The sequence below is a fragment of the Anolis carolinensis genome, chromosome 5 (assembly GCF_035594765.1).
Source record: "Anolis carolinensis isolate JA03-04 chromosome 5, rAnoCar3.1.pri, whole genome shotgun sequence".
Lineage (NCBI taxonomy): Eukaryota > Metazoa > Chordata > Lepidosauria > Squamata > Dactyloidae > Anolis > Anolis carolinensis.
Genome location: NC_085845.1, coordinates 103,080,157 through 103,092,976, shown reverse-complemented (window position 1 = coordinate 103,092,976; position 12,820 = coordinate 103,080,157). Strand labels below are relative to the sequence as shown.

Genomic DNA, 12,820 nt, shown 5'->3' with positions numbered 1-12,820 from the left:
CACAGCTAGTTGCTCTATATAAGAGCTGACTAGTGTGCTTTTCCTAAGATAACTATCATACTATGTAATTCTGATTATGACTAGGCTATTGATACCATATGTTTAGAAGAGGATATAACATATGACTCTTTGATATGTAGCTGTATAGATGTATAATGATACCAGTTAATAACACATACAAGAGTTTAGTATGTGCCTGAAATCTTTACATGGTATGAAGACAACATTTTATGTACCTAGATTGAGAAGCCTTACTCCTCAAGTGGATAGTGTGTGTATGTGTGTTTGATTAATTTGATGATGTGAATAAATAGTTCTAAACTAGCAAAGTGGCAACCTATTCTCCTACAGTAATTTCACAACACTTGAATTCTTCAGGGACCTGAATCAGTATTGGTCTCACTGAGAGATAAGTCTAGTCTTTGCAATTTGCTAATTCAGATGTCCATAATAGTAAATTCTAAGAACCCTGACTATACACAGTTTGACAAGGATAAGACAAATAATGTTTAAGCATCTGCTAAGAGGTGGAGTAGAAAACCCACATTTGTTTTAACACAAAACATAAATTTTAAATGTTTGATATCTGGTAACATATGTTTTATGAAAGTAGGACAGATTTACGTTTAATCTAAACTGTTTTGTTTTGACTGCTAGCCTTTATATATTTAACCGGAAGCAACCCCTGTAATATTCAAAACAAAGCAAAATCCACAAAAAAGCAATACCTTTATTAATCAACCAAAATGCATGCCACATTTCATGCAAGCTTTCAAGGCTCTACCAGCCTCTTCATCAGACAAAACATTTTTAAAATCACACAGGGAAAAAAGAGGACAGTGTTGGAGTCTCAGGCCTACATTGTGTATTAGATGTTGTTTCTGCTGTTTTCTCTAATCTCTAAATCTTTCTTTTGAGTTGACATGCACAGAATTGCTCCGGTATTGTAACTTATTTTTAAAATTTAAAAAATACAACATTTGCTCCAGTCCAGTTCAGCAGCTTATAAGATTCAGCGAGCATTGCCACCATATACTTTAAAACATATATTTGCAACTGTTGGGACTAGAACCTACTTTCACACACATTTTGCCCTCTTGCAGAATAATGGTGAACACATACTCCTACTGATTGTAACAGTTCTGCACAGAACAATTGAAAATTGAATAAAATATTTTATGTTACTTCTTACAGAGAGGAATTGTTAGATACCACAGCTGTGTTTCCCTAAACTAGCGTTTTTTTGTGAGATAAATGAGGTACAATCTGATCCATGATGAACTGAATTTTGCAGTGGCTGGTTGCTATTGGTAACATAAAGGGAGTAAAATAGAACATGTGAAATGCCTTTAAACTTTTTATGGGCATTTTGTTCAGGCGGTGCACAGTACTGGATGGTGTATTTTAGCTCTCAAGAAGCCACTGTGTTTAGGAAATGAGCTTCCATTTAAAATAAAGATGAATTTGGGAAAGATTATTCTGGCAAAAATAACTGCTTTTTCTTATGATGAACAGGTAAGCAACATGATTTTTAAAAAGGAAAAAAAAATAAATCACAGCAGGCATTCTTAATGTATTCTTGATTGGAAACCAGAATTTAAAGCTAAAGATTAAATTCTTTCATATTATCTGTTCTTAAACCTTTCTTTGTAACTAGATATTTATTTATATTAAAAAGAACATGCATATTGTGGAATGTATATGATTACTCAGTGACAAAAATTATAGGAGTAGTTTTATAAATTTCATTTCTGTTCATCAACTTTTATCATTACTGTTTACTTCACAAAATATTTTTCAAAATGAAAATTGAACTTCTACAGGCATGTGGGTTGACGGAATATTTGCTGCAGTTTAATGCATGTGCCTTTGTATTTAATCAGTTAAAATGCTTAACGATTTTCTGAGTTGGCTTTCCTTTGAAACAAATGTCTTATAGCTACTTCTTCAATGCCATAAGAAAGTGTGTCTCATCTTACTGTTTTTATTTTCTCAGCAGTTGTTTTCATACCAGTAGATAAAACAGAAGTGAAAAGAGCTGTTGTTCTAAACTAAACCAATAATAGTCATTAGTAGAATATGGGACAGAAATTAGAATTGTGTGGAAAACAGAAGACATCTGTGCATTCATTTGATAATCAAGATATTTGTATTTGTATATCTATATATTTTAAATATGTATAATGTCTTCCTGTTATATATAATTCCTTTTAGAGTGTGTCTTGAATTTCACTAAATTTCAGTGAAAATGTGGGATATATGCCTCATAAACTCCCATTGTGGTTGTTTTGCAAAAAGTTACATTAAAAAAATTGTGACCAGGATGCAGACACACATAAGAAAGTGCTTCATATTGTGCTGATCAAAAGAGCCCCAGAATCCCACCCCCCAATATATGTTCAGGTTGCACACATATTGCTGCTCCAAGAGGGAGTTGAAAAGTACCTGTACCAGGGGTCCTCAAACTTTTTAAGCCGAGGGCCAGTCCACAATCCTTCAGACTGTTGAGGGGCCGGATTATCATTTGAAAAAAAAAATACAAATTCTGATGCACACTGCACATGTCTTATTTGTAGTGCAAAAACAACAACAAGAACAATGAAAGAACAATGCAATATTTAAAAATAAAAACAATTTTAACCAACATACATTTATCAGGATTTCAATGGGAAGTGTGCTCCTGCTTCTGGCCAATGAGGTAGTCAAGTTAATTAGGGTTGTTGTTGTTGTTGTTGTTGTTGTTGTTGTTGTGTGCCTTCAAGTCATTTCAGACTTTGGGCGAGCCTAAGTCTAAAATGTATTTATTTATTATTTATTTATTTACTGCATTAATTTACTACATTTGTATCACACCCTTCTCACCCCAAAGGGGACTCAGAGTGCCTTACAAATTATACGTACATACAATATATTATATTATTAGCATAGCACAATATTAGCATTATATATTACTTTATTGAACTATACCACTATACTGTAATATTATTAGTAATTTTATATGTAATATAGAATATATAATTAATATTATTATATGGTGATACTATTAGTGTTGTATTACATTATAATATTATTATCAATATTATATGTATATACAATATATTATATTATAAAACCGAGGGCGGGGGCCAGGTAAATGACCTCGGAGGGCCGCATCCGGCCCCCGGGCCTTAGTTTGGGGACCCCTGACCTGTACAGAATGCTTGCAACACCCTGCTGCAGTATCAATTTCTTCTGAAAGTATTTGTTATTAGGACCTAGTAGAGCTGGAAAAGTAAAATCTAAAATGCATAGATGGAATACTGGTTTAAGGTCAGAGAAAGACACAAAATCCAAATCATGCCTTTGCTGAATAATGAATAAATTAGAAAAGCAGACCAGTATATATCATTAATAGGGTTCCCCTCCCCCCAACATTTCTGTTAACTCTTGTGTCAAGACAAAGTCAAGCTTGTATAGAATTAATTTCCAAGGTAGAATTCATACCTAGGATCCCTATTGCACTTTGTTTTGTGTTTTGGTTCATATGGAAATACAGGAATGTTCTTGTTAAAAAAGCAACTGAAAAAGTGTTCCAAAAATGGAATCGATTGAATTTTATTTCCTTTATCAGTTTTAGAGAGTAGAATAGATCCCAGTTACTCATATATTTGACAGTTCCTTTCTTGTTCAAGTTCACTTATGATAAGAGAAAATTGCATTTCTGACAGCTTACTCTTCATCACTAGCAGTGCCCCTGGTAAAAGTGCACCGAACTGTACCCAAGAAAAAGAATCTAAACTATCTGAGCAGCCAGCTGGCAGAACCATTTTACCGCCACTTCTGCTTATTATATGTATGATATGTCTAGGTGACATTATATGGCAAAGTAACAGAAGAAACTGCTGATCAGTAAACATTTAATTTACATAATGAATGCATAATATTTTAATCTCCCTTTTTAAATACTTATCTTCATCAGAAAAATTAATTGTAAAATAATTCATTTTAATTCAGGCAGAATAAGCCACAACTGAATTTCATCTGATTAGTATCTTCCAGGTATTGTCTGTCATGAATACTAAGAACTCAAAATGTATGGCCATTCTCTGTTCGTAACAAGGTTTTCCCCTTATGATGATGATGATGATGATGATGATGATGATGATGATGATGATATAACAACAACAACAACAAAAACAACAACAACAACTTTATTTTTATATCCTGCCTCCATCTCCCCGAAGGGACTTGGGGCTGCTTATATGGGGACAAGCCCGATCCAACAGAGATTAAAACCAAACATAATTTAAAACATATCTCAATACAATTAAAGTATTGATTTTGATATCTTTGCAGAAATTTCCCTTCTGTTTTATCTCAAAATCATGTAAAGAAGACTAGGAAGTGTTTTAACTTTCTCATATGACTTTAATCAAAGTGTTTTTGACCTGGAGATATCAGTCCGCATTACTGCAGTTTTGTGTTCTTTGGTCATTGGTGTTCACATCCTTGGTATGGTCCTAGAGCCTGATCAGCAGCTTCCAACTATTTTTTTCACATGTTTTAATGTTAAGCTGCTTTGAGTCTTATTTCGTCCTTATCAGGAAGGCCAGTCAATGCTTTGCCTGGCTTCCGGCAAGGAAAAAGAGAGCAGTGGGACAAACCTGTCACCCAGCTCCCTCTCGTGACACTTTCCCCATCACAAAATGTCACCCTCTTAAGGAGACTCCATTCTGGCAAAACACGGGAAGCCTCCCAGTGACACTTCCACCTCGATTGGGGGCAGGGCCTGCATGAGAAGTCACACATGTCGTTTGATGTCCAGTATTGGCCTCTGTCCCCCAGATGGGGTGAAAGCCTAGGATGCTCATTTCACTCCATCTGATGAGGTCAATAGTGGAGAGAAAAAGTGGTGTATAAATAAACATCATAATAGTGTTAAAAAGTTTTGCTCATCAAAAAGCTTTTTTGCAGATATTTTTAGCTGATACATCTGTCATGTATGCCTTCATAATATAAAGATTATTTGATTATAATTTATCTTGAGACTTCATCTGATGCAAAGCACAGTGATTGAATCTTCTGAAGGGGCAGTAAGCCCATAGCATAAGTTTTGTAGTGTTGTGTACTGCCTTCCTATCATCTTTTAGGTGATGCCCTGTTCTAAACAGCACTGGAGGCTGCTGCCAGTTACATATGTTGGGGTGGAGGGTGGGATTACCAAGATGGAAAACCAAAGGGTCACCAAATTCAGAGCCTGAGACATATCTAGTATGTGGCCCAACTTCCTCCTGGGCTTTGCTTAAGTACCATTAAATACTATCCTGGAATTAAATTCAGTAAAAGGAATGTGTATCTTAGACTGAAAATTATCAATAAACATTTAATGTAGCCATACCAATCCTCCAGTTCTACATCCTTCCTCTTGAAAAGGCCAGATAGTTTACACATAGGGTTGCTGTGGGTTTTCCGGGCTGTATGGCTGTTTTCCAGAAGCATTCTATCCTGACATTTCACCCACCTCTGTGGCAGGCATCCTCAGAGGTTGTGAGTTCTGTTGTAAACTAGGCTAGTGTAGTTTATATATCTGTGGGGTGTCCAGGATGGGAGAACGAAGTCCTGTCTGCTTGAGGCATGTGTGAATGATCACCTTGATTATCATTGAATGGTTTGCACCTTCAAAGCCTGTCTGCTTCCTGCCTGGGGGAATCTTTTGTTGGAAGGTATTAGCTGGCCCTGATTGTTTCATATCTGGAATTCCTCTGTTTTCTGGGTGCTGTTCTTTATTTACTGTCCTGATTTTAGAGTTTTAAATACTGATAGCCAGATTTTGTTCATTTTTATGGTTTCCTCCTTTCTGTTGAAATTGTCAACATGCTTGTGGATTTCAGTGGCTTCTCTGTGTAGTCTGACATGGTGGTTGTTAGAATGGTCTAGCTTTTCTGTGTTCTCAAATAAAATGCTGTTTCCAGATTGGCTCATCAAGTGTTTTGCTATGGCTGACGTCTCTGGATGAATTAGTCTGCAGTACCTTTCATGTTCCTTGATTCGTGTTTGGGCAATGCTGCGTTTGGTGATCCCTATGTAGACTTGTCCACAGCTACATGGTATATGATAGATAGTGCAACATAGTTAAACCCATTGCACTGGCTAAGCAAATTCACATGCAAGTAAGCTCCATTGATAAAAGTGGGATTCACCTCTGAGTAAAATGCATAGGGTGATCCTTCTCCCAATCCTTAGGAGGGTCATGTCTGCAATAAAAGGAAGCTTAGATCTCACCCAACCACATACCAAGGTACTTGAGAAACTCCAAGTCGCTTCTGGAGTGAGAGAATTGGCCGTCTGCAAGGACGTTGCCCAGGGGACGCCCGGATGTTTTTGATGTTTTTACCATCCTTGTGGGAGGCTTCTCTCATGTCCCCGCATGGAGCTGGAGCTGATAGAGGGAGCTCATCCGCACTCTCCCGGGTGGGATTCGAACCTGGCAGCTTGCAGATCAGCAGCCCAACCTTCAAGTCATGAGGCTTTAACCCACTACTCCACCGGGGTAACAGGAGTGGCCAAAGTAGTGGCTCTATGTGTAAATCTGAATCCACACTCTCCAAACTATCTCTTTAGCCAAAAGGAATTAAGGCAAATTGCCTTTCTTGGAACTTTTTAATTAGATTGTAAACCACCATACTGGCCACCTTCAGATTTAATTTTTTTTTTTTGGGAATATCTGCAGCCTCTGTCGAGGCTCAAACCCCCATGATAGAGAAGATAGAAAGAGCAAACAATTGCACAGGAGAAACCGAGACAAATTGCGGCACGATTATGCCTGCAGTGCAATGTGTGGGTGCATGTGAGAGAAAAAGTGGGTGTGTGCAGAATCCGCTAACTCTTAAAATATTAGAGAATAACAGCCTCAGTTAGGAGCATCACCCCTAATTGGCACCAGCTGCCGGTGATGGGTGGTGTCTCTGATTTAAAGAACACCAGCAAAGGCCACTTTTTGGGCCCACATTGTCCTTTTCCACCAGCAAGCAGTGACCAAAATGACCCCTTTGAATGAGTAGCCCCACCACAACCCTCATCTCTGTATCTACTCGGACATAAAACAAACACACTATAATAATCCAGTTCATACTTAACTACCTTGAATTAAAATGAATTAGATTACATGAGAATTAGTGCAGGCTGCATCAGAAATAATCACGTTGTGATTTATTTATTTATTTACAGTATTTATATTCCACCCTTCTCACCTCGAAGGGGACTCAGGGAGGATCACATTACACATATAAGGCAAACATTCAATGCCTTAACAGAACAAAGACAAAGACAAATGCAGGCTCCGGGCTGGCCTCGAACTCATGACCTCTTGGTCAGAGTGATTTGTTGCAGCTGGCAGCAATTATGATGCTGGAGAAACGTATCGAGCAACCCCTCCAGGGGTGCTGGAGGAGATCATGACTGCAAAGCTGAGTTGAGTGTACTGTACTGGGAATGATGATTTCATCATTGTCTTTGTGATGGCTTTAAAATGGGAAAATATCAAAATTCCAAAGTGAATTTTGTGTTTTCTAGGGCAAGTAAACAAATAAAGTGATTAACAAAGACCTTTAATACATAAAATTTTCTGATGAAATACAGTATAGTAATATAATAATAATAATTTATTCTTGTACCCCGCCCCATCTCCCCGATGGGACTCGGGGCGGCTCACATGGGGTCTTGCCCAACATCACAATATAAAATCAAAACAAAAACACAAATTTACAACAATAAATCAACAATATCGGTAAAACAATCAAAAGGACAATCTTACAAGATAAAATGTTAAAACAGGTATATCAAACACAAGTCTGGGCCGAAAGGTGAATGTGTCAAATCGGGAGGAGATAGTTACATAATTGACATAGTCAATAAAGTGTTATAAATGACAATAGTGACAATAAAAGGGCAGATCAGTGGGTCTATTACAGTACAGTATTTGAAAATCTCCCTTCCGCTAGTGTTTGACCTTGATTTAATACAAACTGGCCTCTTTCTCATACACATGTTTTACATAAAGCTAAAACAGCATGACTCTTTCATATAGAAAGAGTCATGCCAATAAATTAGTGGTGAGGAAAACACAATTATGGGATTTATTTCTCCTCTACACCAAGAATGAATCTACGAAACTTTGGGTATAAGGCTGGATGATTCATTGGATAAAAATGAACTATTTCTACTTACAAACAAATCTGTGATGGCGATTTATTCCCATCATCATTGGGATTTAAGAAATAAGGAGACTGGGGGCAATAGCAATACACATGTAGCCAATTGCAATCTCCAGTTTCTGGAAGGTGATAGGCAATCTCTTCTGAAATTTTCTATGGCTGGATGAAGAGTGGCATCTCCAGTAGTGGAGTAAAACTTGCTGTATTGATATGCTAAAGATTTCCAAGAAACAAAAGGGAGTTATTGGGCGGGGTGTTTCTTTGTAAAACCACAACTCCCAGGATTCCATTACATTGAACCATGGCAGTTAAAGTGATGTCAAACTGCATTCATTCTATAATGCAGATGCATTGTAAGTCTCTTATGAAAGAGTAAAGAATACTCCAGAACCTGGGAGCAGCCATCAAAAAGGACTTCTATTGTGTCCTCACCAAATGGGCTCCAACAATGTTGAGACTAAAAGAAATCCCTTCTTTTAGGGCAGGCATGGAACACTTCGGCCCTCCAAGTGTTTTGGACTTCAAGTCACAGAATTCCTAACAGCCAGGTATGCTGTTAGGAATTATGGGAATTAGTTCAAACTGAAGTTTACTTGTGCCTGGTTTAGGGTCTTAAGATTTGAGCAGGATCATAAACAGATATTTTCAGATACTAAACTTAAACTATCTAGGGCTTTATGCATCATAACCAGCACTTTGAATTATACCAGAACTAAACTAGTTGCCACTGAAGTTGTTTCAACAGGGAAATTATATGTTCCCTAGAATCATCTCCCTTTGAGAAGCTATAAATAGAGATAGTACAGAAGACTTTCATTTTGATTCGTTGAGGAACTTGGAGATCGTTTACATTAGGCTTCTGATGCTGATAATGCTGATAAATAAAAAGTAAATACAAAATTTGAAACAGAAAAGGGTTTTTTGGAATTGTATCCCTTTTGAAAAGCAGTTTTGCAAGTGACTTGTAAGCATGCTACTGCAGTGGTAATATTTAGAATTGCAATTCACTTATCTTGCTTTCCGTTTTGTTATTTGTAGTGCACTTTTCATGCAATCTGTCCAAGCATGAGAAAAAATGTGTTGGCATTTTATACACTGACAGGCTTTCTAAAATCTGTTTTTTAAACATTTCTGAACTGTATCAGATTTTCTAAATGTAGATTCTATCAATAAAATATATAAGTATAAGTAATGTTACTAGTTTAAAGTTCTATTTCATTTTCAGACAAGATCATTTTATAATATTTCAATGTGTTCTTATGTCTGATTATTATTATTTCTTCCTTTTTTACAGTCTGTTGCTGTGTCTGATGGAGGTAAGTTAAAGATTCTAGGGAGCATTTACTATTTCTTAATTAATTGCTGTGACGATAAAACTAGCAGTACAATTACCAGTTAATATTATTGTTATTTCCATCTAACTTAAGGCAATCCAATCAAAGATTTTTCTTGGCACGATTTATGCAAAAGAAGTTTCTTACTGCCTTCCTTCTGAGGCGGAGAGTGTGTGCCTTGCCTTTGGGTCTAACGCTCAGATCTCTGTACCATGCCAACTATTGCAAATCTATATACTCAACTCTATAAATAACACAAATCTTTATAAAACTGCAATGCTTTTCAAAGATGCCATCTTCCTTAGTAGCCCATATGGTATTTAAAATGACATGTTAGTCTTCACAGAATAAAACAGTTGTTAGCACTGAGTGAGTCATCTCAGGGTATTCCTGACAGATTCTGAGTGTAAAATCTTCTGGGAATTAATTTTAGATTTTCATATTTTTGATGATTGGCTTTTGTTGCTAAATTGTTCACTATTTACTCACATTCAAAGAATATTGTTATATCATTTTATCTCATTTTAGATTTTATACTATACATATAAATGAATAAACGAAAAATAATGCCACATATTTGTAAATTTGGTTTTATAGTCCGTCCGTCCGTCCCCCCCCCCCCGAATGTTAATCATGGACCATAACGTTAATTGCCGTAGTGATAATCGGAAAAGACTGCTCTCCCAGTCCCTGGCCTTGCCTCTATGGCGGGAACTACGCTGCCATATAATCCAGTTTTGGAATGCAAATTAAAATAATTATATTTATTTATATTATGTTTATTTATGCCCTGCTTTTTCTGTTCACAAAGGTGACTCAAAGTGGTATTGAACTGGATTATTTGAGTCTACACTTCCAAATAATCCAATTTAATACCATTAATCTGCATTCTGAAACTGTACTATAGGCAGTGTAGATCCATCCTACACTTAGTCAGTCCGCTCCATTTAATTGCTTGCCTCTTTATTTTAGCCCATAAGTGCATGGGACGGGAACTTCTTTTTATTGGATTCAACATAATAAATAGACCAAGGACAAAGTCGTCCTTTCGCCTTTTGATTCTGATTGATCTCTCAAAAATCTTGTCTTGGCATTTATTTGGTTGATGGGTGTGAGTATACATTTGTTATAAATACCACATGAGCAACACAGTTTCAAAATTACGAGTGCTTCAGCAACAAAACCATGTTAAGGGTTTAGAAGACCCCAAAATTGTTTTCCATTTATGAAAGAGGACCCCTTAAATCAAAATAGATCACTTTTGCGGACATACATTCCCTAGAGCTCTGTAACCAGACTCCTAAATGCTAAAATGCTCTCTCTCAGTTAAAAGAACCAGACCAGCTTCTTCGTTTTCTGTAGTATTGAGAGCAAACACAGAGCTAGTGTGTTTGAATGCAAGTAGAAGAAAGCCCAGGGCTGCAAACCCATGGTAGATTCTTCATGTTGATTAACAGGAAAAGTATTTTGAGCAGCATTAATCTTCAAGTTTTGTTTCCTTTCTTTGCTGCCTGAAAATAGCAGCTGTACTTGCATTCCTGTGCAGTGTGAATAATTCATGTTCCTTCAGCAACAGCAGTTAGAGGGCATTTCTTTAAATTATTTATGTTGCATTTTATAATGCTTTGTGTTAAGTATGTTGAGGGGTTCTTTTGTTGCTATAAGGAGAAATAAGCATTGAACTCAAAAATACATAATTTGTTAAAGAGACATTTAAAGAAATAGCCGTAATGCAATTGGAGGGGTTACACTCGAACAACATCTCATGCGGTTCAGAGAGTATCAACCAAGCATACTCTAGGAGAATGATCCTGCATTAACTATGGAAACAGAAAAATGGCCTTCAGTGAATGGTTTGAAGTATTTGGTTAAATGGCACCACAGTGGCTCTTACCAGCTCTATCCAGGTAATGTTTTCTGTGATGTTGATGATTTTTTTAGAAATATAGGCATTTTCAATAGCATTGTATTGATGTGTCATTGTATAAAACAAATAGTATGAAATTTTATGTTGATAGTACAGTTGTATCTATACATTTCTTAAATAGTTTCAGTAACATCCTTTACATTGGAAATTAAAAAAACCAGGCATTTAATCAAGAACCCTTTATTGTTTTTATTCAAAGGTAACAATAGGAGAAATCTATCCTGAGATGTTTTGACGTATCTATAAAATAGGAGTATATAAATAAAGGCATTGTTCCTCTATTACACGATGGAGATTATTTGTTTTCTGGGAATTAGAATAATGGTTATAATGTGTAAAAAGCTTCTAGTTTCTCTAAAATGTAAATACAAATAAAATCTATGCTACATGTTTAGCAAGTTAGGAGCCCTACATTTAAAGTCATAGAGATTCACTTGTGCTCCAGTTACTTAACCCATTAAAAGCACAGTACAGTTGTCTTTTCTCCCTCCTCCATTAGGGCTCAAGTACATGTATGACCAAAGATAATGAAATAAAACATTAGAAGTGAACAATTGATCTGGATGCATTTCCTAATCCCTATGCCACTCAACCTTGTACTTTGCCCACCTTCCTAGCATGGAGAATGGAGGTCTAGATACAGGGTGGTGATTTGGAAGACATGCACACAACCTTCATTCCTCTGATTTGACCATTAGAGTCAGATGTCACAACATACTGGCTGCATGTGTGTTTGTGTATGTGTGCGTGTACATAGGTTGGTAGTAGAGGTAAACTCTGGCAAGCTGTTTTTTATTCTTTGTATAAAGAAGATCTGTCAACATGACAGAAGTATCATACATGGACATATTTCTGTAGTAGATATTTGAATACAGTCAACTAGTAAGTCTATCTATCACTTTTAAGAGTTATCTTCTCCAGATCCTATTTTTGTTTAAATGATCTGGCAAACATTTTATATCAGGACTAGCTCTGTAACATACAAACTAAGAATTACCTTTGAGCATTTGTAAAGTGTCCTCTTTAAAAACTCACCTCAACATTTTCTGCACAACACTGCATAATAACCATATTATCTTTATGCAGATTGTTTTATTGCACTAGCATGGCATTTCCTTGGTTTTGTCCACGCTCTCACTTAATAATAATATTTATTTATTTATTTATTACCCACTTCTTTTGGTTTGAGGTGGGATGTGTGATGAACCATGGGCCTTGTAGTCCTGCTCAGGACATTGTAATCCCTGATGAAGATGAAAACTTGGGTTTTTTACCTTCCCAGTCTGAACTGGATTCCTCTCAGCCAGATCCTTCCCAGGCAGATCTGGAAACCTTGCACCTGCAAGAAAGTTGTGCCCCAGAAGTAT

General features: G+C 36.5%; 1 protein-coding gene across 7 annotated transcripts in view; it reads left to right on the top strand.

The window, feature by feature from the left end:
• Positions 1-12,820, top strand: part of rgs12 (regulator of G protein signaling 12) — a 102,987-nt gene that overhangs the window by 33,359 nt on the left and 56,808 nt on the right. For 5 of the 7 annotated variants that reach the window (XM_062982053.1, XM_062982052.1, XM_062982056.1 and 2 more), the window contains one exon: positions 9,487-9,508. In XM_062982053.1, coding sequence (XP_062838123.1) covers positions 9,487-9,508 — 22 coding nt within the window. Of the gene's footprint in view, positions 1-203; positions 1,516-9,486; positions 9,509-10,382; positions 11,434-12,820 lie in introns of those variants that run through there. The other 2 variants (XM_062982057.1, XM_016995580.2) reach the window with 2 other exon arrangements.